This window comes from Castor canadensis, chromosome 13 (assembly GCF_047511655.1).
Source record: "Castor canadensis chromosome 13, mCasCan1.hap1v2, whole genome shotgun sequence".
NCBI classification, from domain to species: Eukaryota; Metazoa; Chordata; class Mammalia; order Rodentia; family Castoridae; genus Castor; species Castor canadensis.
The window spans coordinates 7,379,053-7,406,345 of NC_133398.1; the positions used below are offsets into that span (position 1 = coordinate 7,379,053).

Genomic DNA, 27,293 nt, shown 5'->3' on the forward strand with positions numbered 1-27,293 from the left:
CCAGCATTATTCCTCAATAATTCTTCCTAGCTATTTCAAGTGGAATCTTCTTGACTGCTGTTAACAGTTTATAGTTAGTGAATAGAAATGCTTCTGATTTTTGTGTTCACGTTTTTGGGGAGTGCTGGGGGATTTGACTCCATGCCTCCCACATCCTAAGCACATGCTCTACCAATGAGCTACACCCTCCACCTGTGTGTTGACTCTGTAACCTGCAACTTCCCTGCAGCTATTTATTAGTTCTAATAGCTTTTGGGTAGTTTTTAGGGTAATCCACATTTAAGGTCATGTTGTCAGCAAGCAATTTCACTTTTTCCTTTATTATTTGGACACTTTCTCTTTCTCTTGCCTAATTGCTTGGGCTAGGATTTCCAGTATTCTGTTGAATAAAATGGCAAGAGTGGACATCCGGACCTTGCTCCTGTCATCGGAAAAGTTGAAACTTCCCATTTTTGCATATGGTATTAGCTATGCTCTGACTTCACACATAATGGTTTTACCGTGGTAAGGAACATCCTCTTCACACGTAACTCGCCCAGTTTTTATGATGAAAAGATGTTGAATTTTGTCAAATGCTTTTATTGAGATGTTCTAGGTGTTCTAAAATCAATAAAATATTCCCAGCACTAAAAAAAAAAAAAAAAAAAACAAAGAAAAAAGAGGCACGATTACTGAACTCCAGGCCAGCCTGGACTACATAATGAGAAGACTCAAAAAAAAAAAAAACAAACAACCTAAGAACGAATTTGCTATGAAACCATGTTGTGTCTTCTTCCATTCCACTCCCTCCTCCCCCCAGCTGCAGAATGCTGAGGCTGAAACAAAAACGTTAGCAGGATCTTCCAACAACAATTCCCTGGCTTTCTTCTTAGACCATTCTAAAAGACCTGACTCAAACTTCCTTCCCTGCTCCAGGATCTCAAAGGTGTCAGCTTACCAGAGCACCAAGGCCCATTGCAAAGAAAACATGATTTATTAAAGACAACTCATCTTCAATAGCACTGATTCAAAGAACAGACAAAAAAAAAAAAAAAACAAAAGCATTCTGACCCAATGGACTGGGATCTGGGGGAATTTGCACAGCTTCATTTGGAAGTGTCCCTAGTCCTGGGACAGCTTATAACATGGAAGCTATAGGCACCCTGACTGTGGCCCTCTCTGCCAGGAGAATCTGGAGTGGAATCCTCAAGGGCAGGGCCTTTTCTCAGCATCCCATGGGGGAGTTCAACCTAACCAAGACATGGTCCCTGTGCTCTTGACCTTCACCTCAAGAACAAGGAGAGGGCACTGGACTCAGGTCTCCCATGGAGGTGAATCAGATGCACTGGTTCAAGTCATATAGTCCCGGAAGGAAGGGACAACAGGCAAGAAGTGGATCAGGTGTCCTGGGCAGTGTCTGCTGGGTCCAGGCAGTGGCCCAAGCCTCAGACTAAGAAGTGGGTCAAAGCTGGGGCTAACCCATCAGCTGACAGTTTTGGGTTGAGGGTGGACCGGGCTGGCAGGAGTGTGTCCACCCCATGCCCAGGGTCTTTTGAGTCTGGCAAGGCTACCAGCCCTGGTTTCCCTTACACTCAGTTCTACTGCAGAGCCCACAATCCTCTCACCCAGGACATGCTGGGAGGATGTCAATGCTGACCTCAGGAAATAAGAAAACCTTATCTCCAACTCCTTTTTACCACCCCATATCCCTCCCCTCCATCTTCAAAGCCCTTACCAATCTGCAATAAATAGCCAGGAGTCTGAATAAATAGTTTAAAAAAAAAACCCTCCCAAGTAAGTGTATTTTGGAAGAGAAGGTGGCACAAAGGCAAGGGTCCTAGCAGCATCCAAGGAAAACCTTGGTGATAGAACCACCCAGCCCCATACCAGGCCTGGGAGGGTAACAGGAAGGCCTGCCCACTACACCAGAAAGGCTTTGGGGTCAATGGGGCTACTGAGGCCCAACTTCTGCTGGCCAGTGTGAGAGAGGGTGAAGACCCCTACTCTGTTACCCTGCTTTCTAGACCCAAACCACCTTCCCTTCTCCCTAACGGTGGGATGGGATTCAGTCAGAATAAGCCCACTCCTAGAAGAACCAGGCATGGTCAGCAGCTCCTGCTCAGGGTGCACCTGCCCCAAATCCTGGGGCAAGCAGGTGATTGAGAAAGGGCCAGCACCTCCCTCAGCCCCACAGGGGTGGAGGGCACACAAGATGCATACATAGCCTCCTGGTACTGACAGGACTCAGGCGTGCAAATGCAGCTGAACCTGGACCCAGGGAGGCTTTCTTTGGTCCCACCGACCTTTTATGGGACTCATGCACCTTGGGCTGGGATCCGGAAGCCCAGGGGATGGATGACAACTCTTCTGAAGCACTTGGATTCAAATTCCAGCACAGAATTTCCTAGCTATCCCTGTTTTCTGAGAGCAGAAGGCCTTTGGGAGAAACCTCTGAAATGACCCTCTCCCTCTTCCGTTCCTACAGAAAACGGGCAAGAGGCTCAAAGCTTCATGGGCTATCATTTCTCAGCAGCTTTGGGTTTCCAAGATTTCTGTGATGGGGAGCAGGGTTGGGGCCCTCTGGTGAGGCACTGTGGATTCCCTCCCAGTGTGGGGTACCTGGGAGCCTGGGACCAGGACATCAAGGTGAAGTTTGACCTCCAGGGGCCTTGCTGTGCCAAACTCGTCATTCTGTCTCCTGGCTTCTTGGGAGTGGAGAAGAGGAGCAAGGAAAGAGGCTCAGGATAAGGCACCCAAGAGAGAAGGGCAGAGAGAACCAGAGAGAGGAAGACACAGAGTCACGCACACCCTCTGGGAAAGAGGGGGAAGAACACAGGCAGAGGTAGAGAGACAGAGAAGGGAAAGCAGAGACCTCGAGGGATCCTAAGGTACCCTCACCCCACCCCCTAAAACACACACAGAGAAGCAGAGACACCTGGGGGACACACACCACTGACAAGCAGACACAAGCTCAGTGGACAGACAGGGCCCGGGCCTGGCAGTCACTCAGCTCCTTTGGTGTCACTTCTCCATGGAGAAGCCTGAGCACCGACCCTCAGAAGTGGTTTCTGGCCCATTTGCCAAGCACCTCCCACAACCAGCACCCAGGAGAAGACTGAAAGCAGGAAAGAAGGGACAGCAGTGGAGCAGAAGCAGGAGGGACCCTGCCAGCCTCCCTATGCCCCAAATGGCCCCAGCCCCAGGAAACTTGTTCAGGAGCTGCTGCCCTGCTCAGCAGCCTGGGCAGAGGGTCTCAGGGCTTCAGAACAGGGAGGGCAGCAGGGCTGGGTAGCTGGGAAGGAGCACAGCACAGTGCACCCCCAGTGGGAGTGGCCTAGGCTGCGGGGGGAGGCAGGGTGAAAAGGCCTGGAGCCAGTGAGCCTGCAGCCTCCACTTGGGCTGTCCATTCCATGGGCTTCTTTGCGATGGCTGCTCTCCCAAACCTGGGTTTCCTGCCACCAGGCTACTTTGCGTCTTGGAGTTCCTTGGCCTTCTGTAGGATCTGACAGACGTCTGTGATGGGATAATCCTGGGCATGGGAAAGGCAGTAATAGGCCCCTGAAGCAGATCAACCTTTGCACCTTCTGCCATACCCACCACCTCCCCACTGGGCCCTGTCACCATGTTGTGGGCTTCAGGGGCAGAGACCACAGAATACCAGACACCCCGTGCATCCTGCCCCAAACCCCTGCACCTCACTAACACAACACCCACTAACAACCAAACATTACAACCCAAAGGGTTTCACATCTCACAGTCTTCCCTTCCTCAGTGCTCCTGCCATCGAACCCCGAACTCCACCCAGACACAGCCTGGGACTAGGCCAATGTGGTGCATGCCTTAGCCCCCAAGTCCTCTTAGCAGCTCTGGGAAGAGTCGCTGTGATTATGTCTGCTTTACAGATCTAGTTGGTGATGTTACTGGAAAGCAACCCTAGGCCAGCACTAGTGAAGAACCTGAGGCTGTCCCTTGGCTCGGGTCACAGTAAGAGCAGAGGTGTGCACTCAAAGCTGGGACCTTGGACCACCCTGCTCCACAGCGCCTGCTCTGACCACAATTACCAACAACTCACCATGTCCTGGGCACTACTAACTTGTAGACCGCACGTGGTTTAGAGGTCAAGTCATTAGCTCAAGGCCCCACAGCACTCAGTCACTGCAGTTGATCTAGGCTTTAACCCAGATCCAAACCTGTCTTGCCTCAGGGGTCTGGACCCTGAACCCCCACTACAGTCTCCTGCTCCTGATCCCAGCCTGTCTCAGTGGCCAAGGGGTAGTGCGGGGTGGGTCTGGGTAAGTGCCACTGTCATGCCTGCCAGTGGGCTCCCCTCTGATGGCTGTTACCTGCAGGAGCCGCATGTTGACAGTGAAATCCCCTTCCAGCAGCTGCTCTCGGATCAGTCTGCGGAAACAAACAGCCCTGGTGCTCGGCCCCTGGGGTGCTCAGGATATAGGCCCAGCAGCCCCTCCCACTTCTTCCTCAGCACCTCTCCAAGAATTCTGAGCTCTAGAATGCTCACGCCAGCCATGAGAGAACACTACCTCCTGCCCACCCTGCAGTGCAGGGAGGGTCACCCCCTCTGGTTTCTCTCAAGGGACTGGCCAGGTCATGGCCACACTCACATGAGCATGGCACAGCAGACGAGGAGGAGGAAGTCAAAGCGGTTGTCATCGGCAAACAGGGAGTCCCAGATCCGGATGACGTCAGGCAGCAAGAATTCCTGGGACAGCAGCAGCGTGAGCCAGCGAAAGGCGAAGAACTGGGGCTTGATGTTCTGCTCTTGCTGGGGAGATAGCGGTGGGGGCAAGCACCCATGTTGGCTGGCTGCCATGACTACCTTGCAGCCCGGGAGTGAATTCAGATGAACAGCAGGCCAGGACCTAGCACATTATATAGAGGATGCAGCAGGCCAGTGGGAGTGCAGAGCCACTAAGGAGGTGGCACTGGACCCTTAAAGAGCCTGGCTTGGATAAAGGGGCAGCTATGTGCTACTAGCCAGTATTGCCAGGATGCTAGAATCCTGACTTTTGTACATTTTTTATAAATGAGGGCTTGACTTTTTTTTTTTTTTCCAGTACTAGGGCTTGAACTCAGGGCCTATCCCTTGAGCCATTCCACCAGCCCTTTTTTGTGAAGGTTTTTTTCAAGATGGGGTCTCTCTCGAACTATTTGCCTGGGCTTGCTCTGAACAGTGATCCTCCTGATCTCTTCCTCCTGAGTAGCTAGGATACAAGCAGTACCCAGCAAGGGCTTGACTTCTTTTTAAAACACTGTGCAGATTATAACCTTGAATTTGGGGACATACACAGTGACCATCACGAAGTACTTCCTATAAGCCTGGTCTTGTGCTCAGCATGCTAAATGCATTACCTCACCACTTATTTAATTCATGTAACAACCCTACAGGACACTTATTCCCAACAGAGATGAGCCCTCTGATCAGTCACAGTGAATGTTAACTGAAAAGAGGATCTACAAAACAGCAAAACTGGTGCTGTTTAAAAAGATGCACATTGATATTTTGTTTTTCTACAAAATTGTATGTTAACATGTATCTTCTTTTCACTGAGCTGTTTTTGGTTTTTAGCAGTACTGGGGTTTGAACTCAGGGCCTCATGCTTGCTAGGCAGGTGCTCTATCGCTTGAGCCACTCAGCCAGCCCTTTACTGAGTAGTTTTTGGAAATAAACATGGAATGCCATTACAGTAATTTTTTAACTGAAGTTAACATCCTCTTAGAAAGTGTGTAACCACCAGGCTTCCCTTGCCCACTGCCCTGTGTCTGGCACACAATAGGCACTGCTTTCAACATCCCACCTCTCAGCTGGCAGGGCTCCCACTGTCAGCTGGCTCCAGAGTCCCTGGACCATGGGCCAGCATCCCAGGTCAGCATTCCCCAGCAGCAGCCACTTTTAACCCTAGACTCAGTCAGACATTGCCCTGGGCCTGGGCTGTTCTAGAACCTGCTATAATCTGCCCATCTGCCCTGACCCATGTGGTGCTGGGGTCCTCACCAGTTTCAAATAGAGCTCCACATCTTTATCCTTCAAGGTGGAGTACACCTTTTCCATCTTGTAGGTGATGCCACACTGTGAGTCATCTAGGCTCTTGATGAAGTTGTCTCGGATCTCAGCCATGAGGTTGGTGAAGCAGAAAAAAGTGTCTGCCTCAGCATGCTCTGGGAGAGAAACAGAGCATGGGGGAGACACTCTCAAGTTCCACCTCACTTCTTATCCACAGGACATTGCCCCCACCTTTAGTGTCACCTAACTGCCCCACTCTGATGGCTGGGCTGAGTCCTTCTGTCCTTGGCCACCCTGGACTACTGGATCCGACCCTAAATTATGGCCATCACACTCTCTCTCAGCATCTTGTAACATTGTCCACTCATCTTGCAATTGATTAGATGCTCTCTGTCCTGATTTAAATCTTATCATGCAGCTTCTTATATATACCTTTCATCTCTCCTACCAGAGATTAAGGTATGAATATCAAGAGAGCAATGACATCAGAATTCTAGAAGGGAGATCTGGAAAGGATCTGAGCTATGATCCTGGCAACCCCTCATCTGGCAGAAGGAAAATGGAGGCCTGAGAAGGGACGGGGCTTCATAGCCTGACAGAGCCTGCCCACCTGTCTTGCCTCACTCTCTTTTTCTAGGGAGCCAGTGATGGGGGATATGGGCAGTGGGCATGTCTACCTTTCCACTCGCTGTTGGGGTCAGTGGCAAAGGTATAGTAGAGAGGCCCCACGATCTCATTCATGCCCTGCACGTAAGCGATGCCAGGGTTGAGCTTCGCATAGATGAACAGGATCCGTTCCACCACCTCCCAGTGGGCCTCACAGCCGTTGGGCAGCACCTCATATTCATTCAGGGCCAGTGGTGTGGAATTCTTGTGTGGGGAGCTCATCTGGGGAGAAGAAGAAGGCGTGTTAAGCAGGATAAGGTTTACCATTAAGCCCAGACTTCACTTCCCAGATAAAAGGAAAGACAAGGTGTTGAGGAGACAAAGTGTCAAACATGACCATGCAGAACAGAGTATGTGACATTCTACAAGCAACTAGCTTAAATCTAATTTATGGTATTAAAAGCCAGAGTAATGATTACCTCTGAGGTGAGGGGATACTGACTTGGAAGGGACAAGGAGGAATCTTCTGGATAATGAACATTCTATATCTTGACTGATTGAGAGTTATACAGGTATAACCATCAGGAAAAAATCTAGCCGTGTACTTAAAGTTTGTGCATTTTACTTCACATAAATTACATTTCAATTTAAAACAAAAACTTTAAGTATGTCAAAAACCAGGTAAGACATTTCAAAAAGTGAACTCTGGGGGCATGGAGTGGAGACCTGTTCCAAATCAAGAAACTAAGAAAACAATATGCAGAGCAAGGCGCCAACCTTGCCTAAATCCTGGTTTACAATAAAGTTATTCTCGTCATGTCAGAGGACATCCCTTTGCCCCACTCATCTTTTTTCTTTTCTTTCTGGTGGTACTGGGGCTTGAACTCAGGGCTTTGTGCTCATGAGGCAGGTGCTCCACCACCTGAGCCACGCTCCCAGCCCTTCTACTTTAGGGATTTTTCTCATAGAATCTCATGTTTTTCCCAGACTAACCTGGACCAAGATCCTAATGTCTCCCCAATAGCTAGGACAACAGGCACATGCCACCACACCCAGCTTTTTTGTTGAGATGGGGTCTTGCTAACTTTGTGGCCTGTCTGGTCTTGAACCACAGTTACGATCCTCTCAATCTCTGCCTCCTAGGTAGCTGGGATTACAGGCCATTGCCACTGAGCCTGCCCCTCAGTTGATCTTAATTGATCATGACTGGGTATCAGGTAATATTCTGGAATGGATCTTCTTAAATGTGCTAGTAGTAGGTAAGAGGACAACCCTGTTCTTAGAGAGGCCTGTTGAGGTACTTGGAGAGAGGGGCAGGCACTGTAGCTTTCTCTCTAATATACACAGAGACAGAGGAACACAACAGAACACTAGCAACTGCTGCACTCAGATGGAAAGCAGACAGCCATGAACTGTGTACTCTTCTTGCAACTTTTTTGAATGCTTGAAAATTTTCATAAAAGAAGGTTGGGAGACAAATAAAAAGGCGATGATCTTACTAAAGACTCATGCAAGACAGTAGGGGTCCCAAACTGGCTTCCCAGCAAGACCCCTCCAGAATTCTGTAGTGGTTTGGGAGCACAGGCTCTACCAGATCTGCTCCATAAAAAGCTAGAGATGAGGCTACCTGTAGGAGACAACTCTTCAGAGACATATAGGAAGGTATCTTGGAAGTACAGGAGCCCAGCAACATGAAATTCCCTCTCTCATTACCTATATACATGTATGTGTGCACATGTGTATTTGTGCATACAGACACACGCACTTCAGTAACATTTACAAGAGCTTTCTCCATACCAGACGGTGCTGTACGAGCACTGCTCCATTTAATCCTCGGAACAACCTAGAATCGTCTCTCAACATCCTTTAAGGGAACTGCGACTCAAATGTTCAGTCACTCACTGAAAATCCCCCATTAAGTGGTGGCCTTAGGCTTGAACCTAGATGGGCTAACTCCAGAACCTGTGGTCTAATCCAAGCCTCAAGGACGGGCTGTCTTCTGAGGATTTTTTTATTTTGAAGAGCAGATAAAGGAGATTTGTTACATGGCCAGGACATGCTGTGGGAAGAGGCAGAGTGAGCACACAGACCATCTTCAGCTGTCTTCCCTCCTGAAGATTCTTGCAACTTTCCAAGAACCTACACTCCATGACCTTGTTTCATCCTCCTGGCCACCTCACAGCCATTCAGGGCAGGAATGGTTATGCTCAATTCGTGGAAGAGGAAAACAGAGGCCCAGCAATGCAAGCCTGGTATTTACTCGCCCAGAGTCAGACAGATGGCCAGCGTTAACTCAGAGGCCTAGGGCTGAAACTTCTGGTGGATCCTCTGCCACCAGGACCAGGGCCAAAAGATAAAATGGGTACACATTTAGCTCTCAAATCCCAATTACTGGAGCCTTTATTCTCTTTTCCTGCATGGGGAGTAGGAAATATTATTCTTATTTTTCCTCCTACTTTATCCTGTCATACCAAAATCCTTGCTTTAAAAAAAAAAAAAAAAAAATCCCATAGCCAGGTACAGGTGGGTCACATCTGTAATCGTAACTACTTGGGAGGCTGGGATTGGGAAGATCAAGGTTCAAAGCCAATCCAGGTAAATAGTTTGTGAGACCCTATCTCCAAAATAACCACAGCAAAACGGACTGGAGGTGTGGCTCAGGCGGTAGAGCACCTGCTTCACAAGCTTAAAACCCTGAGTTTAAGCCTCAGTCCCACCAAAAAAAAAAAAACCAATTACTGTAGCAAAAGGAGTGACTGTGGCTAGTCCCAGTGCTTTAGCCAGGCACTCAGCAGCCAGGCAAGCGCCCACATAGTGAGCCATGTGTTTTCTTAACTGAGCCTTGGGGAGCTCCGGCAATCCTGTTGGACTCCCAACCCTGCCATGGGCATTTGGACAGGGATTGGCTGGATCTGCCCCTGCTTGCCCTGTCAGTGCTCAACTCCAGTCAGTACCTCGGGGAAAATAAGCTTCTACAAGTCTATCTGTCTCCAGATGGCTGGAGGCTACACAGAAGGACTACTCCATTGATGTAGGACCAAAAAAGTAGGCAAAATGAAGGAATAAGTTAATATTCTTTGGGATAAGCAAGTTCCCAGAGTTGCAGGAATCTGCAACATGCTTGTCCAGCACAAGCTCTGTCAACGTAACCTCCCAAGTCCTCTGGATCTGCCCCTGCTCGACCCCAGCCCAAGCCCCCACTTCTCAGGTGGCTTCTCTCCCTCCATCTCTATATGCCCACAGCACCCACGGCCATCTTTCACAAAGGCAGACCTGGATGAAGTCACTGACCAGCTCAGAATGCTGCAAGGGTCCTCAGCCCTTTGGACAAATGCCCTTAGTGACCTCACTACCACTGACCTTTCCTATGTCTTCCTGCACCTTCTCTCGCCCATGCCTCTAGCCATTTGGGACCCTGTTCCTTGAACACACCATGCTCTTTCCTGTCTGAAGACTTAGGCAAATGCCCTCCTCCCTACCTGGAATACTTTCTCTTTGAGGTCATTTCCTCAGAGAAGGCTTCTCTGGTGCCCAGCCCTAGTCAGGCCCCCAGCCACCCACAGCACCACTCCCACCTTTCTCACACCTGTTATTACTCTCTTAGAGCCACTTGCATCTCAACACTAGAAGTGGGGCCTGATACTGGGGACAGGCCCTCCCCAAGCAGCCAGTACACCCAGCCTCTTGACAGTAGCCTTCAGAAAACACCCACAGGTAGGTCTCTGGCAGGTCCAAGGTTGCATCAGGTGACTGTCTAGGCAGGTGGTCATGGGCCCCATGCCCTATGGCCAGTGGTCCAAGGGAGGCAGGAAGGGAAAGGGGAGTCACTGGGCCCCAGTTGGATCTTACATTTGTGACCCCACTCCGGTTCCGGGCCACTGTCTGGGATTTCAGCGTTGTCTGTTCCACCCGCTTACGAAGGGTCTCAAATTCATTCTGAGGGTCCAGGATGAGGAGGCATGGGTATTCAGTGGCCCTCTGGAAGAAGGATATGTCTGGGCACAGCCTCCTGTCAAGAGGGAACAAGAGACAATACTGTCATTCAGGGTGGAGGTTTGGCTGGGGTGAACGAAGATGGCCCCAGAAGTAGTTGGGGTTTGTTTGTTTTTCAGTGCTGAGGAAAGAACCTAGAGCATGGCATACACTAGGCAAGTGCTCCACTACTGACTTACACCCTCAGTCCCATTCATTTGTTTGTAATCATAACATTTTTTTAACTTAAAAAATAATATGGCTTTTAAAAAGGCATTAGTCTGGGGGCATGACTCCCCTAGCAAGCACAAGGCCTTGAGTTCAAGCTCCAGTCCCACCAAAAACAAAACAAAATAAAAAAAAACACTAGTCATTGTATACATATACATGCTCATATTTCACATACATTTGCAAAGAAACGCAGACATGTACATTTTTTAAGTGCCTTTATAGTCATGTAACCTAACTCTTCTTTTAAACCACAACATCTCTCTGTGTCAAAAACATGGGCTGGGAGCATAGCTCAGTGGTAAAGTGCTTGCCTAGCATGCACAAGGCCTCAGGTTCAAGCCCCAGCACCACACACATATAAAAAAACTGTCTAGTGGCAAAGGATGTAGTTCAATGGTAGAATGCTTGTCTAGCATGCCCAAAGCCCTGGATTTGATATCCAGCAGTGCAAAATATATGCATTTATCTCATACTCATAAGGGGTAAAGCCCTGAGTTCAATCTCCATCACAAAAAAAATTAACGTGTATTATATAACTAATATGTTTGGTTAGGCACACCCTGTAGTGGGGTGAGAGAGTGGGAGATGGGACTAAGAAAGAAATGGAGGACTGGGTGTTGGTGGAGATCAGGAGGATCGTGGTTTGAAGCCAGCCCAGGCAAACAATTCACAAGACCCTATCTCAAAACACACACACACACACACACACACACACACACAAAGAGCTGGTGGAATGACTCAAGGTGTAGCCATGAGTTCAAACCTTAGCACCACAGGAAAAAAAAAAAAGGAATGGACAGAGTGAATTTGATCAATGTACAATATATGCATGTGTGGAAATACTACAATGAAACCCCTTTGCACAATTAATATACATTAATTACAAAAATAAAAAAAAAAAAGCAGGCACTGTACACAGAAAGCCATGAGTTGAAGTGGAAAGGAGTACAGGTCAGAGTAGGGGGAAAAGTCAAAGCAAGCTGAAGCAGTCAGCCTCCAGGTGTGACTTGGCATAACACATGCACGTTTCGCAGACCTTGTACGCTCAGTGCATTGCAAACCTGCCCTCTAAAACGTGGCCACCTGCTACATCCACTACAGGGTGAGACAGAACCTATGCCCCTAGTCCCTTCCCAGATCACTGCATAATGTGGCTCTTTTTTCCCATCTCCGCATTCACAATAAAGACTGCCAGGGACAGGGCCTGGGCTGAGATGTATATAGGATAGGTTTACTTTGCCTCCTCTTTATATATAGTGTAAGAACACAGGCTGTGGTAAACACCAGAAGACCACGATGTGGCTGTTGACTTAAGCCAGGCAACTAGAGTACCTTGTGAGTAGAGGCTGCACCAACAACAAACTGAGGACAAAGGGAGCAAGAGCCCCTTTTTTCCAGTAGTCTGGCAAGCCACCCTGTGCTGGGATGCCGAGGCCATCTGAAGATGTCCTGGGCAGAGAAGCGGCAGTGGGGGGGGCGGGGTAAGGGTCACAAGGGCCTTCCTCTCTTCTATACCCTGACATCTGCTGCCTTCCCAAGCTGCAGGGTACTCACAAGCTGTTCCCTCAGCCTGGACTATTCTATGCAGTTCTGTGCCTCCCTGTCCCTCCTTCTCCTTGAGTACCCTGCTGAGTCATCTCTTCTAAAATAGGGACCGTTCTCATTCTCTTAAAGCACCGTATTTTTTTTATTCCTTCACAGCATGTACATTTGCAATCATGTATTTAAAGGTGGGTTGAGTATCTGTCTCCTTACATATACCACCATGCTCACACAGGCACTCAGCCTATGTGCTTCAGAAGCAGCACAGCAAAAGCCCAACTGACTTGTGTAGGTACAGCCTGGCTTGGACCTCAGGAGCTGGCCCTTGGGAACACTGACGGGTTACTGTGTGATATTATCTGCCCAAAAACAGAGTATGGAGTTGGCCTTGGGCATGCTGTAAGCAGAGCAGGATGAGCTCCTGGGACCTTTCTCCAATAATGACCACATGATTTTAAGCATCTCTGCAATGTGGTAGAACCAGCACAACACTCCCATTTATCTGTGGAGACCCAGGCCCTACTCTATGCCCTTAACCTGAACCATCTTGCTCCTACTTCCAGATCCAGTCATGTGCAGAGAACCTTAGTCACTGGCCCAAGGTCACGTAGTTAAGAACTGGCAAAGCTGTAACTAAAACCAGGCAAACAGACTCTAGAGCTCCTTCTCACTCCACTGCCCCACAGAACTGCCTCCCTTCCAACTCTTTTCCCAGCCTTCTGGGAGATCTCCTGGTGGCCAGACAACCCAGTCAGTCCATCAGGGCAACAAAGCCAGCCTTCCTCAGTTCTTTGCCAAGGGGGAAAATGCATATACATTACTATTCACAACTTTTTAAAAACAAAGTCTGACCCTGTCGCTTGCTGCTATTAGCATAACTATCCTATGCCCTTGGAATCAAGTCCAAGGTCTGGCCTCGTCCCCACTCCACTGGCCTTGACATTGCTCCTCATATGTGCCAGGCTCCCTGTGTTCTTGGGGCTGTACCACAGGCAGCAGTTCTTCCTCACTCTGCCCCAAGGCCTCCAAACTTCACATAAGATCTACGTGGCTGAAAGTCTACCTTACCATCTTCCCCTCTAGCTTCCAAGCTCTTTCAGGAGAGAGGACATGCCTGTGTACCCAGTGCTCAACCCTGAGCTTTACTCTGAGCCTGGCATACAGCAGGGGTTCAATACTGTGGAATGAATAATCACATGAATCCATCAGAACTTGGGTACAGATGAAACCAAGGCATAGATAAAGAGAGCTGGTCACATGCAGACATAGAGTCCCACGGGTGCACTCTCTGGGCCCCTCAACCACAAGCCTAGACCCAAGTGTGGGACACCTTGCCAGCACCCTCCAGCACTCGCCCTGTGGGCCTGGGCTAGAAAAGACATGTTCAGCGCTAGAGCAGCAACCAGCCTGTGTGCTTCTTACCGGACATCTTTGTCAATCTGCAGCAGCACCTCGTTGTCCTTGAAGTACGTGTTCCACCGGCTGTCAGGGTTGGGGTTGAGGGGCTGTGGGGAGAAAAGTGGCTGCTCTATCTAAGGCCCAGTCCGGGCCCTAGGAGGAGATTCTAGTCTGAAGACCTGAGCAGTGGCCTCCCACCATCAATCCATAGACCCAGCTGGGGCCCAGAGACAGCCCAGACCTTCCCAGGACCTTACAGATCACTTGTGAACCACATTCAAACTGCACAGCATGAGGTCCTAGATTCCATCCCCAGCACTCCAGCAGTGCAAAAAAGGGAAAAAAAAAAAAAATCAGAAAAAAACATTTAGCTGGGCATGGTATCACCTGCCTGTAATCTAGAGGCTGAAGTAGGAGGATCTTAAGTTCGAGGTTAGCCTAGGCTACAAAATGAGACCCAGTCTCAAAAAAACAAAGAAAAAAAGAGAGGGCTGGTTGAGTGGCTCAAGTGATAGAGCACCTGCCTAGCAAGTGTTGAGGCCCTGAATTCAAATCCCCAGTACCACCAAAAAAAAAAAAGAAAGAAAAAAAAGACACACACACACACAGGACCAGGGGTGAGGGTTGCAAGAGACTGTGCCTGCAGACGGCAGAGCACCTGCTGCAGGGCTGTCCCCATAGCACTCTGAGACACGGATATTGTGTGTGTTACTAAGTAGGCCCAGGACCCCTGCGGCTAAGCTGTGCCTGGGATAAAGCAATGAAAGACAAGTATCTACAGGAGCTGGGCAACCCAGGGCAGAAAAGAGGTATTGGCAGGGCCAGAGCAGACCAAGGCCAGGCTGCACCTATCCTGTGGCAAAGGAGACCATGTCTGCTCCACTGCCTCTTTTCCTCATTCCCTACCCTTAGCCCCTGCTGCCAACCCTACTCACATGATCTTCAAAGGTCACATCTTCCCTGGACACACCCATGTTGGCCTTAGCAATGCCAGGCTGAATAATCATTTCTCTCAGGAACTGAGAATATAGCTCCCTGCAGGGGAGAAAAGGAGAGATGGTGTTTCCTGAAGGTCTTGCCCACAGAGCCCAAACCAGAGAAGCAGCAACAGGAGGCAAGATTAAGACCTTGGTCTGACCCAAGACCCCCCTACCATCACCTGTTCACAGGTCTCACCTCTGCTTGGCCAGGATGGAAGTCCATGAAGCTCTCTCCAAAGGGAGGTAGTTTAAGAGGATCTACACAGAAGAGAGGGGCACAGCTCTGGTGACAACCCACTCCAACCCTGGAGTGGAGTGGCAGGTGGAGGTAGATGAGCCTCAGGAGAAAGGTTTTGTAAAGCCCAGAGCAGACAAAATGGCTGAAGCCCAGGAACACAGGACTGAGCCACTGTGACCTCCCTTTCCTCCCCAATGCCTCCCACCTCCTTTGTTCCAAACGAACCCTTTCCTCTTTTCCATACAGACTCTTCCAAGTGATAATAAAACCTGGTGCTCAAAGGGGCTGAAAACCAGGCCATTGGGCCTCTACTATTTGGGAGGCTGAGATTAGGAAGACCATGGTTCAAGGCCAGTATGAGCAAATAGTTCACAAGACTCCATCTTCAAAATAACCAGAGCAAAATAAACTGGAGGTGTGGCTCAAGTGCTAGAGTGCCTGCTTTGCAAGCATGAAGCCCTGAGTTCAAACCCCAGACCCACCAAAAAAAGCCACAGTGTTCCATACCCAAGGGGGATCCTGGAGGGGATGCCAAGAAGACAGAGTAACCCAAAACTTCAGAAAAAGTTCCCCAGACAAGCAAGGAAAGGTACAGAATAGGAAGAAGGAGCTGGAGCAGGGTAGCCAGCCCATGCAGGACCCAGGGACTCAAGGCAAAGCAGAAGCCCCATCCCAGGCACACCCACCTTCCAGCAGAGGCACCGCAGTCCGCCCTCACAGGGGATGCCTGTGGACACAGCAGGCAAAGATCACCCTCAGGCCAGAGTCCCAGGACCCCCTAGCCCTCCATCTTGGAACCAGTTGGCAGAAAAGTGGGGTGGGCATGAAGTATTTCTTCAGGAATCAATTTCCACTACAGGGAAATTCTAATTCTGTGTCATTTCTGTCTATGGCCACACATCCCTCAACACAGACCTCCCTCTGTCTGGAATGTTCTTTTGAGGATAACATCTCTCTCATCCTTGGTATTTCTTCCTCAGGGCTGGAGATGTGGTTCAAGCAGTAGAGCACTGCCTCACAAGCCTAAAGCCCTGAGTTCAAACCTCAGTACTGCCAAAACAAAGAAAGAATTTCTTCCTCAAAGAGACCATTACCAACTGCCAACTCTGCTCAATCAAAGCCAGGCTCAGCTGGGCGCCTCTGGCTTGCATCTGCAATCCTAGCTACCCAAGGGGCAGAGATCAGGAGGATTGCAGTTCAAAGCCAACCCCAGGCAAATAGTTCTTGATACCCTATCTCAAAAAAAAAAAAAAAAAAAAAAAAAAACATAAAAAAGGGCTGGTGGAGTGGCTCAAGGTGTAGGCCTGAGTTCAAACCCCAGCACTGAAAAAAAAGTCAGTCTCTGTGACTTCTTCATAGCATCCACCACAACTGGAATTATATAAGACAACTGGTGTATACATTTAGTGTGTGTAACCTCTAGGACTGGGTATGCCCCAGAAACACAAGAAACACATCTGTCTGTTAACCTGGGTCTAGCAGGGCCCAGCACGCAAAAGGTAATCCGCATCTGTGTGTTGTGCATTATTTCTCTTAATCCTCACTTTAGCCCCAGGAAGGAGGAAAGACCAGCAGCAGGCCCTCATCTGACAGATGAGGGAAATCACCTGTAAAGACATAGCAACTGGCTGGCCACTGGTGGCTCACACCTATAATCCTAGCTACTCAGGAGGCAGAGACCAAGAGGATCATGGTTCAAAGCCAGAACCAGGCAAATAGTTCTGGATACCCTATTTCAAAAAAACCATCACAAAAAAAAAGCTGGCAGAGTGGCTCAAGTGGTAAGAACACCTGCCTAGCAAGTGTGAGGCCAGGAGTTCAAACCCCAGTGCCATCAAAAAAATAAAAAGATATAGCAACTCAGGACTGAAACACAGGTCTGGCTCTAGAGCCCAACTCTTCCTTACTGCCACAGACTGTCTCCCCTTTTGGGCCTCAGTACTGTTCCAGAACAGAAAGTCCAACTTCTCCTGCAATGCTACTGGGAACCTCATAATAGCAGCATTACCATGGTTTCCCTAGTACAGAGAACATGAGCCACTACCCCCACCCCAGAATCTGTATGGGCACGATGGGGGCAATTTAACCTCCTTGCTTAGCAAAGTTACAAAGGCAGGGCAGTGGCAGAGAGCTACAGGAACACTTTGGGTTGGTTATTTATTTATTTATTTTTTGGCAGTACTGGGGTTTGAACTCAGGGCCTCATGCTTGCTACTCAGGTGCTCTACCACTTGAGCCACTCCACCAGCTTTGGGGTATTTTTAAAGACAGAATAAAAGCAAGTTACCTCTGCTGGGGGAATCAACCATGTCAGGGAGGGCAAAGTCAAACGTGGCCAAGGTTCGACTCCTTAGTCAGTGTTCTGAGATGGAATTCTACCACCAACCCAAGTTCACTGTTGGTTTGACCCAAGCCAAGGAGGGAACTCTGCAGTTAACCAAATTTTCTAACACAGAAAGCTAGTTCAAGTCTGAGGAAAAGCCTGACTGAGGCGCAAAAGGTCCCCCCACTCTCATTCTCCATCTTCAGGCCCTCCAGCCTCCTCCTTGTCTAAGGCCCAACTGTGGCCACCACTCCTCTGGGAAAGTCATCTGAGATCAGGGCAGCTCTACACAATCTGGAGGAGGCCCAAAGAGCCAGGCAGGCTCCCAGAACTGAACAGATGTGGCCTTGGCTTCTTTTCTAGCTGCTCTAGGGACGCCCTCAAAATGCAGAGTTGCCTCTTACCACTGAAACTGAGTTCCCGCAGCTTTTCCAGTGCAATCAAGGGCTCCTTCAGAACATCCTGGAAATCTGCAATCCTACAAGAGGGGAGAAGAAGGCAAATGCAACGCACTCAAACCCCAAGCCTTACACCAGCAGCCTTCAACTCCAGCTCTAGGGACGTAGAGAACCGTGGATCACTTCTCCCTCAAAGCCCAGAAACAGAGGATGCCATGAAAAGATTTAAGAGGTATTCCTGTCTAGAGTTTCTAAGATGAGTACAATAAAAATTAAGCACTTTCTAACATTTAAAGACCTGGCGTTTATTGGGCACTTCCTGATGGGCAGGCCCAGCCCACAGCACCGCTACTACCTGAATTCAACCAACTCTAGGAACCAGGAGTAATTTGATCCGCAGACAACGGACCTGTCAATTTGCCCACAGCTCTCCATGCTCAAAAATATAACCATTACAAGGCTTCCAGGCTTGTCCTCAGGCAAGGACAAAAGATTTTAAAAATAAGTCTTGGAGGAAGGCTAAAGAGTGAGAAAAAAATTTAGCTAACGTTGCAGGACCTAGCCTGGGGGAGAGGCCAGACTAGAGAATCCATCTCGCATTTCTAGTAAGAAAAGCGAACTGGGGAATAGGCGCATTTGGAGAAAGGAGGGTACTGGGGCAGGGGGATGAAAAGGGGAAAGGGAGGTGGGGGTGGGGGGGCATCGAGGTCTGGATGAGGAAGACACCAGGGGAAAAGATCCAGGGTAAGGGAAAAACAAAGGTCACACCAGGGGTAGGAGAACCGTCTCCGTTGCTTCTCCTCTCCGGCCCACAGGCCATGAGGCTAGAAAGTGGACGCCCAAGACCCTCACGCCCCCTTGCCCGGAAGCTCCCTATTCCTGTTCGCACATGCGCTGACAGTCTATCGGGCAGACGGGGCGGCTAGACCAGGAGTGGCCTGGTGCGGTCAGCCCCGGTGGTCCCTTACCGGCTCTTGTGCAGACTCGACATGGTGTTGACTTCCGGAGCCCCCGGCTGCCTCCGCAGCCTCAGGAGCCACCGCCCCCCAGGGACGCGGGGCGCTCCGTAACCGGCTCCGGCCGGAAACAAAACCGCGGACGCGCACGTTCCGCCCGCCCGGCCCGCAGGCCCCGCCCCTCCGGTCACGTGTCTATCCTACCTTTCCTCCACCCCGCCCCCATCCCCGCTGAGAGCCAGGGAGAGCGCGCGCTGTCGTCATTGTCCTATTCCTTGTGCTTCCCTGGGCCTGGGTTTCTGTCCTCTCATCTACCTGTCGTCCGACTTCTTCCCTACGCGCGTATCCCACCTGTAATTAACGACTGCGAGATTGTCAGCCTCCCCTGCTGAGCTGTTCAGCACCCCATGCCTGTCTCATTAAATAGTGAATCCTAAGGGCCCATCACAGTGATCCATTACAGATCAGGTGGCTCAGGTAGTTCATGGAGGAGCAGGACCACAGTGTTTCCTTGACTGATGGATTTCATAAACAGAATTTCGGTAATTTAACCATAACTCCAGAACAGAAAAGGAAAACCTTTCGGGGCTTAAGTGGTAGAGCTCCTACCTAGCAAGTGTGGTGCCCTGAGTTCAAACCCCAGTATGCCAAAAAAAAGACCTTCCCAATTGGACAGTTGGCAGTTTTACAATGACTTTCTCTAAACATGGCAGCATATTTTCATAATTGTCCTCATTTTTTAAATTTCTCCACACACCTGTGAAAACTTTTGATGTTGGACTGTAACCTCCCTCCGGCTGTCACATACCTGCACTCTAGGACTTAATTTCCCAATAGGGCAGGCTCACCCTTTATTCACTCACTCCACAAACGATTGCTGCTTACACTATATACTAGGCCCTAGACAATCACCCCCAGTATTTGGAGGGATGGATTCCAAGACACCCCCTCACACACACAGATACCAAACCCCAAGGATGCTCAAGTCCCTTGTTTAGATGAGGTGTTTGCATGTAACCTGTGAACTTAAAATCATTGGGAGATTACTTACACTATCCCATACAATGTAGGTGGTTTGTAAGGTGTTCTGCTGTGTTGCTCAGGGAATAATAACAAGGAAAAAAGTTTGTACATGTCCAGTACAGATGAGTTTTTTTCTGAATATGTCTTATCCTTGGTTGGTTGAAACCAAAGCCACAGATATGAAGAGCCAACTGTACTAAATATTTGTGCAGAATCCAAAGCTTAATTTCCTTTGTATGAAATATAAGAAATGAAGAAACACTGATGTGATCTCACAAAGACTAGGAATATTTTCCTGGATAAAAAAATACCAGCCTGCCTTTAAAGGCGGGGAAAAACACAAACAATATCTTCTACTCTCTTCAGAAAGCTATCATTTGAAAAAATATTCATAAAGTTTTATTCCTACCTCACATCTGACACACACAAAAAATCTAGATGAATTAAAGCTTTCAAGGGATGTGGAGCTAATGATGTAGTTCAGTGGTAGAGCACTTGCCTAGCACAAACAACACCCTGGATTTGATCCCCAGCACAGAAAAAAAAAAAAAAAAGAATAATGAAGAAAAGGTTTATAAGGGAAAATCCTATGTTATAGCCTTGGAGAAGGAAGACACAAAGCCAAAGATAAGACAGCTATATCACCACATAAAATTTTAACTCTCTGTATAGTACAATAAATGACACTTTTTTTTTTGGCCGTACTAGAGATTGAATTTGACCTCAGCCTTGCACTTGCTAGGCAGGCATGCTACTACTTGCGCCAAGTCCCCAGCCTCGAATGAAAAACATCCACAGGGGCAAATATTGCACCCTTTATGATAAAGAATTAGTGTCCTTAACACATAAGGAAAATCACAAACACTCTAGGAAAAAAAATGAGGCTTCAACAAAAAATTCTAAAAATACAAAAAAAATTTTTTTTTCTTAAATGAGGCCTCATTGATTCATGAATTCTATTGTCTATGAGGTACAAGGAATGTTCTAGGCATTGGGAATTTAGTAGTGAACAAAACAGAAAAAATTCTGCCATTGAAGCACTGACATTTTAGTGTGGGGACACTAAATAAGATGTTAAATAAGATGAGTGGAGGAGTGGCTCAAGTGGTAGAGTGCCTGCCTAGCAAGTACAAGGTCCTGAGTTCAACCACCAGTACTGGAAAAAAAGAAAAAAAGGAAAAACAAAATGGAATCTCAGGTACATGTCACCATATCCAGCTGGGTTTGCTAGGCAAGTACTCTACTCTGAACTTCACCCCTAGCCCTGTCAATTATTTTTATTGTAGTAATGGGTTCACAAATAGTCTTTCTCTTTTTGCTTTTTTCTTTCTTTTTTTAATCCAAAATGTGTGTATTGGTATCTTTTTTTTTTTTTTTGGTGGTACTGGGATTTGAACTCAGGGCCTCATGCTTGCTAGGCAGGTTCTCTATTGCTTGAGCCACACCTCCAGTCCATTTTGCTCTGATTATTTTGGAGATGGGATCTCGTGAGCTATTTGCCTCAGATGGTCTTGAACCTCAATCCTCCCAATCTCAGCCTCCAAAGTAGCTAGGATTACAGGCGTGAGCCACCAGCTCCCAGCATAAACTTTAAATTTTTAAAGAAATACCAGCTGGTTATAGTGGCTCATACCTGTGATCCCATTTACCTGGGAGACTTAGTTGGGAGAATCAAAGTTCAAGATTAACCTGAACAATTTAACAAGACCTTGTCTCAAAATAAAAATAAAAAACACATGATGGAGAAAAGACAGCTTTATCAACAAATGTTGCTGGGAAAATCAGATATCCACATGTAGAAAACTGACATCAGATCCCTGTCTTTCACTTTGTACCACAATCAATTCAAAGTGGATCAAAGACCTTAAGTCTTCAAAGTTTCAAAGGCCTGAAACTTTGAAACAACTCTGAGAAGAAGTAGGAAATACAGTGGAACATAAAGGTATAGGGAATAATTTCCTAAGTAGAACTCAAAAGGTTCAGCATCTAAGAGAAAGAATGAACAATGGGACTGCATCAAACTAAAGAGTTTCTGCACAGCAAAAGAAACAGTCACTAGATTCAAGAGACAGCCCTCAGAATGGAAGAAACACAAAAGACCTTGAATAGCCAAAGCAATTCTGAGCAAAAAGTCCAATGCTGGAGGCATCACAATACTGACTTCAAACTATACTATAGAACCATAAGATTTAAAACAGCATGGTATTGGCACAGAAACAGACAGGAAGACCAATGAATGGATCAGAACAGAAGACCCAGGCATGAACCCACACATACGCTCCTCACAAAGAAGCTCAAAATAAAACAAAAATTTAAAAGGACCTGGAAGTCAGGCACCGATGGCTCAAGCCTGTCATCCTAGCTACTTGGGAGGCTAAGATTGGGAGGATCACGGTTCCACGCCAGGTGAGGCAAAAAAGTTTGTGAGACCCCCATCTCACTGGGAAAAAGTTGGACATGATAGCATGTGCCTGTCATCTTGTCTACTGTGGGAGCTAAAATAGGAGGATAGTGGTCCAAGTTGGCCAGGGCAGAAAATGAGACCCTGTCTCCAAAATAACCAGAGAAAAAAGGGCTGGAAGAGTGGCTTAAATGGTAGAGCCACTGCCTAGCAAGTGCAAAGCCTTGAGTGCAAACTCCATATCATCAAAAAAGGAAAAGAGCAAGACGGGTTGGGCATGTAGTCTGATGGTAGAGTTCTTGCCTGGTGTGCTCAAGGCCCTGGATTTAGTTCATACGATTGCAATCAATCACTCAATCAATCAGTGAAATCAACACAACACTTTCCAAAATGGTTGTATCATTTAGCACTCACACTGGCAGTCTTTGAGAGTTCTTGCTACACCATCTACTCACCCACACTTGGTATGGTCAGTCTTTTTAATTTTGGACATTCTAGTAAGTATGCAGTTGTATTTCATGTGTGTGTGTGTGTATTTCATGTTTGGGTTGTGTGTGTGTGTGTGTGTGTTACTGGGGTTAGAACTCAGGGCTTTAAGGGCTCTACCACTTGAGCCACACCTCTAACCCCAATTTTTGTTTGTTTGTTTATTACTTTTTTGTGTTGAGTATTTTCCAGATAGAGTCTCCAGTACAGTTTGCCTGGGCTGGCTTTGAAACTTGATCCTCCTGATCTCTGTCTCCTGAGTAGCAAGGATCACAGGTGTAAGCCACAGGCACAAGCTTGTTAAGGGGAAGGGGATTTTGTTCTTTTTGTTTGTCTGTTTGGTTTGTGTGCTGGGGATTGAGTGAGGGCCTCAAGTGCCCTACACAGGTGCTTTAAAACTGAGCTACACTGCCAGTTCCATGTTCCTCTTCTTCAAAACTGTTTTGGACTTTGCATTTGGTCTTTGGAATTCTATTTTTTTTTTTTTTTACGGTACTGGGGTTTGAACTCAGGGCCTTCACTGTGAACCACTCCACCAACCCATTTTTTGTGAAGGGTTTTTTTGAGACAGGGTCTCATGAACTATTTGTCCGGGCTGGCTTCGAACTGTGATCCTCCTGACCTCTGCCTTCAGAGTAGCCAGGACTACAAGTGTGAGTCACCAGCGCCCAACTCTGTTTTACTTTAGAAACAACTTGACTTTTTTTTTTTTCTTTTTTTGGTGGGACTGCTGTTTGAACTCAGGGCTTCCTGCTTGCAAAGCAGGAAGAGATGGTAGTCTTGAGAACTATTTGCCCAGATGGCCTCAAACTCCCAAGTAGCTAGGATTACAGGCATGAGCCACCGGCGCCCACTCACTGAAACCTTTTGACTTGCAGCAATGCTTATTTTCTCACATGTATACAAAACCTTCAGACACAAATGCAAATGGGAAGACTGCCAACACCTGATTTCTGACCTCTATTTTTCTCATCCCAGTCATATACTTAGGTACATTTTGACCTCGTGGGGGAAAATTTCTAACATTTACAACTACTGATAACAGGAAGAAGAGGGGAAAAATTAACACTCCCCATCATAGTGAGTCTTCTCTCTTGAGACAGGGTTTTGCTATGTAGCTCAGGTTAGCTTCAAACTTGCAATCCTCCTGCCTCCGCTGCCCAAGTACTGAGATTACAGGTGTACACTGCCGTGCCTAGTCATAATCAGTTGTGTGTGGGTGTGGGGAGATTTACTGGGGGTACAAACACAGAGCCTCACTCTACCACTTGAGCCCTATTCCCAAGCCCTGGCCATAGTGAATGCTTAAGCACATTCTGCACAAATGCAGCGTGCTGGCTAGGTGGGTGGTTTTTAACATAACTTGTACACATTTGGCATGGATAACTTCAAAAAGACAAATCAGATCGGTCTCTTCTTCCTCCTACAAAATTCTATTAGCTGCAGTCTAGAAGGCAGGTCTGTTTTGAAGTTCTGAGCAATTTCTGGCTGCCTGAAAGGGAAGAGCATCTAGTTTCACTGAGCCCTGACATACCAGGCCTTTAACAACGGAGTTTCTTCCCCGCTCCAGCAGAGGGCGCACTCTGCAAGCGGCTGGGTACCCAGCTGTTCCCCCGCGGGGCAGGGGAGGGGAGGGGACGGTTGCCACCAGTGGGTTTACGGGCTGAAGTCATCCTTGTACCGGGCCTGGACCTCAGCCAGCTAGAGGGAGCGCTGGCGTTACGGGGGCACAGCCCATAGAATTTTCTGTATCCATTATTGTTTTAGATTCCCAAGACTTCTGCAAAAAAATTACTACGCACTCTACGGTGGTTTTTTGTTTCGTTTTTTCTGTGAAACATTTCGTTTATTCTACACTCAGGAGACTGAAGTAGGAGGATCGTGAGCTCCAGGACAGTCAGTCTGTGCTACATAGTGAGACCTTGTCTCAAACAAAAAAAAGTTTATTAGTATCTGTTTGTTTTTGGTACTGGGGTTTGAACACAAGGTCTACACCTTGAGCCACTCCACCAGCCTTTTTTTTTTTTTTTTTTTTGTAATGGGTTTTTTCTACATAGGGTTTCACAATCTATTTGCCCAGGCTGGCTTCAAACCATGATCCTCCTGATCTCTGCCTCCTGAGTAGCTAGGATTACAGGCATGAGCCACCAGCGCCCAGGTTATTAAGACTTTATTAAGTTAAAAATTCTAATTTTTGCAGGTAAAAGGATGGGGAAATGGAGAGATATTATTGGTCACAGGGTGCAAACTTTCCATTATAATATGAACAACTGAGGATTGGTTGTTCAGCATGAATGGTGATGGATGTGTTAATTAATTTGATTGTAACAATCATTACACAATGTATATCAAATCATCATTCAATCTTTTGCCAGGCAGGTGCCACTTGAGCCACTCCACCAGCCCTTTTTGGTGTTGGGTATTTTTGAGATAGGATCTCTCGAACTAATGCGTGGCAGGCCTTGAACCTCCATCTTCCTGATCTCTGCCTCCTGAATAGCTAGGATTACACATGTGAGCCACCAGCACCTGGCCATCATTCAATCCTTATTTGACAATTGAATATTTAAAAATAAAAATAATAAAAATTGCATGATGTTTATGAGGGATATTGGCCTGCAGTTTTTTCATTTGTTTACCATTTTATCCATTTTAAGGTATGCTTGGTGGCTTTAAGTACATTCATAATGTCGTGCAATCATCAGTGTAACTCTTTCTTCTTGTAAAACTGAAACGCTTTCTCATTAAACTCTTTTTTTTGTGTATGGTACTGAGACTTGAACTCATGGCCTTCACATTGAGCCACTCGATCAGTCATTTTTTGCAAAGGGTTTTTTCGAGATAGGATCTTGAGAACTATTTGCCTGGGATGGCTTCAAATCAGGATCCTCCAGATCTCCGCCTGCTGAGTAGCTAGGATTACAGGCCCACCGGTGCCCAGCTCCCATTAAACTCTTAACTCCCCATTCCTTCTTCCCCCCACCTCCATCCTCTGGCATCCACCATTACTTTCTCTCTCTCTCTCTGTCTCTCTCTTTTCCCCTTTCAATGCTGGGGATCAAACCTAGGGCCTCACACACACTAGGTGAGGACTCTACCACTGTCCCCATTCCAGAGACTTGATCCCCATTTCCCCATTCCCTCCCCACCCCCCAAAAAAAGTGTTTCTCAAGCAAGAGTCACTGAGACTGAGACCAGAGATGGAGGACTGTGCTGATTGTGAATGACAATAAGCATTTAGTCACCAAGGAATTATTTGAGCGTATGGGAGAGAGACCATTAAAACAGCACAGACTGCTCTAAACTGCAAGCTATCTGGGTGGAGAGGGGAAGGGGAATTACGGGGCGGGGACGAGAGATCGTGACAGACCTTGTCATCTCTGTCAAGGGTTGTACGCAGGTGGACGCCCCGTTCAGATTTATGTTTTGAACACAAATCCCTCAGGGACTGTGGGACTGTGCAGGGAATGAAGGGGCTTGTGTTGCAGAAATCCAGAAAAGATGGTGGACAGAAGTAGGGCACTAGTGGGGAGGAGAAAAGGGGCAGGTTTGAGACAGACGTCCTGATGACTTGGCCACTAAACCCGGGACTCAGGGAAATGCAGGCAGCCTCCCAGTTTCCTGCCTGACAGCTCGGTGGCCTAGTGGGGGCGGAGGAGCACGTTGTGGGGACGCGATGGTCGCGTCTAGACGTGCCGGGTGCCCTGCCCGGGAGAACCCCAGAGACCTCCGAGTGGGCGGGGGGAGGGGCTGGCTCTGACGACGGACGGTGGAGTCTGTCCTGCGGGTCACCAGGGCCTTGGGCGCTGAGGTCACACGAGCCGGCCCCTGCGAACGCGCGCTTCGGCCCCGGTGCGAGCCCCGCCCCCACCTCCAGCTCCCTTCTCTACGGACCCGGGAAGGAGCCGCCGGCGGGGCCCCGGAACCTTCCGCAGCCGCCGCCCGCGTTCGCCGCGGGACCCGTCGGGGGAACCCCTTCGCTGTTGCTAAGGGGCGGCCCGGAAGTGACGTTTTGTTGACAGCGCACCGGTGGCTGAGGGCTCCGAGCGGTAGGAGCTGGATCGGGGGGGAGGGGCCGGGCCCGGAGCCAGCACCCGGCGGCCCTCAGCCCTGCCGGCAGCCCTAAGGGCAAGGTAACGGCCGCGGTGTCCCCGTCGTGACCCCCCTCCCGCCCGGGGCGCCAGTCCTCCTCTGCATCCCAAGCTCCGCCCCGCCGACACGGGTCTCCCCCGGACCCCGGCCCTAGACCGACGAGATCCCCAACCTCCTGCGGCGCTCTGGCCCCGGATTCTCCCGGGCCCCATCCTCCGCTCCTCCTCGCCCACGAAGCATCCAATCCGCTTCCCAACGCCGGGGGCAGCCCCATCCCAGGGTAGGTCCTGGACCCCGGGCCACGGATGTACCTGCGCCCGCCTCCTTCCCCTGCTGCCTCCGGGGCCTAAGCTTTGCTGCTGCAACCCCTTGCTAAGGTCTATCTGGGCCAGCGGTGGGAGGGCTCCACTCGTCACCCCTGTCACCAGCTCCCTCCAGAAAGAAAATGACGCTCTGTTGGACGTCCCTCCAAGATGGGGGATATCGATCGATGGAGGGCCGAGGCGACTAGCCTCTGCCCCTCCTACCTGTTGGATGAGCTTAAGTTCCTCCAGAGCAGTGTTTAAAAGCTCGCAGATGGCTTACACTCTGGATCAGCTCCCAAAAGGGATGACAGATGCGGGGGATGTACCAGGGTGGGAAAGGG

General features: G+C 48.6%; 2 protein-coding genes and 1 non-coding gene across 10 annotated transcripts in view; 1 reads left to right on the forward strand and 2 right to left on the reverse strand.

The window, feature by feature from the left end:
* Positions 1 to 27,287, reverse strand: Tbc1d13 (TBC1 domain family member 13). Of its 4 annotated transcripts, XM_020186986.2 has the most exons (12): positions 18,658 to 18,798; positions 17,696 to 17,769; positions 15,655 to 15,695; positions 14,927 to 14,988; positions 14,686 to 14,785; positions 13,775 to 13,857; positions 10,457 to 10,616; positions 6,679 to 6,889; positions 5,993 to 6,156; positions 4,602 to 4,762; positions 4,323 to 4,380; positions 3 to 3,508 (listed from the first exon to the last, which is right to left on the reverse strand). In XM_020186986.2, the coding sequence occupies exons 1-12, from the start codon at positions 18,678 to 18,680 to the stop codon at positions 3,443 to 3,445; spliced, it is 1,203 nt and encodes a 400-aa protein (XP_020042575.1). In that variant the 5' UTR covers positions 18,681 to 18,798; the 3' UTR covers positions 3 to 3,442. The 4 variants fall into 4 exon arrangements, 3 of the variants coding, with proteins under 3 accessions (XP_073909170.1, XP_073909169.1, XP_020042575.1); XM_074053069.1 differs by lacking the exons at positions 15,655 to 15,695; positions 18,658 to 18,798 and adding an exon at positions 27,175 to 27,287 and having other exon boundaries at positions 1 to 3,508; XM_074053068.1 differs by lacking the exon at positions 15,655 to 15,695 and having other exon boundaries at positions 1 to 3,508; positions 18,658 to 18,708.
* On the reverse strand, positions 11,973 to 12,103 carry LOC141416013 (small nucleolar RNA SNORA51). Its single transcript, XR_012440948.1, has one exon. It is a non-coding gene; the product is annotated as a small nucleolar RNA SNORA51 (small nucleolar RNA).
* The window catches only part of Zer1 (zyg-11 related cell cycle regulator), a 35,883-nt gene continuing 35,048 nt past the window's right edge, over positions 26,459 to 27,293 (forward strand). For 3 of the 5 annotated variants that reach the window (XR_012440759.1, XM_074053040.1, XM_074053045.1), the window contains exon 1: positions 26,611 to 26,927. The gene's annotated coding sequence lies outside the window, so the exon portion shown is untranslated. Of the gene's footprint in view, positions 26,928 to 27,293 lie in introns of all 5 variants that reach the window. The other 2 variants (XM_074053044.1, XM_074053041.1) reach the window with 2 other exon arrangements.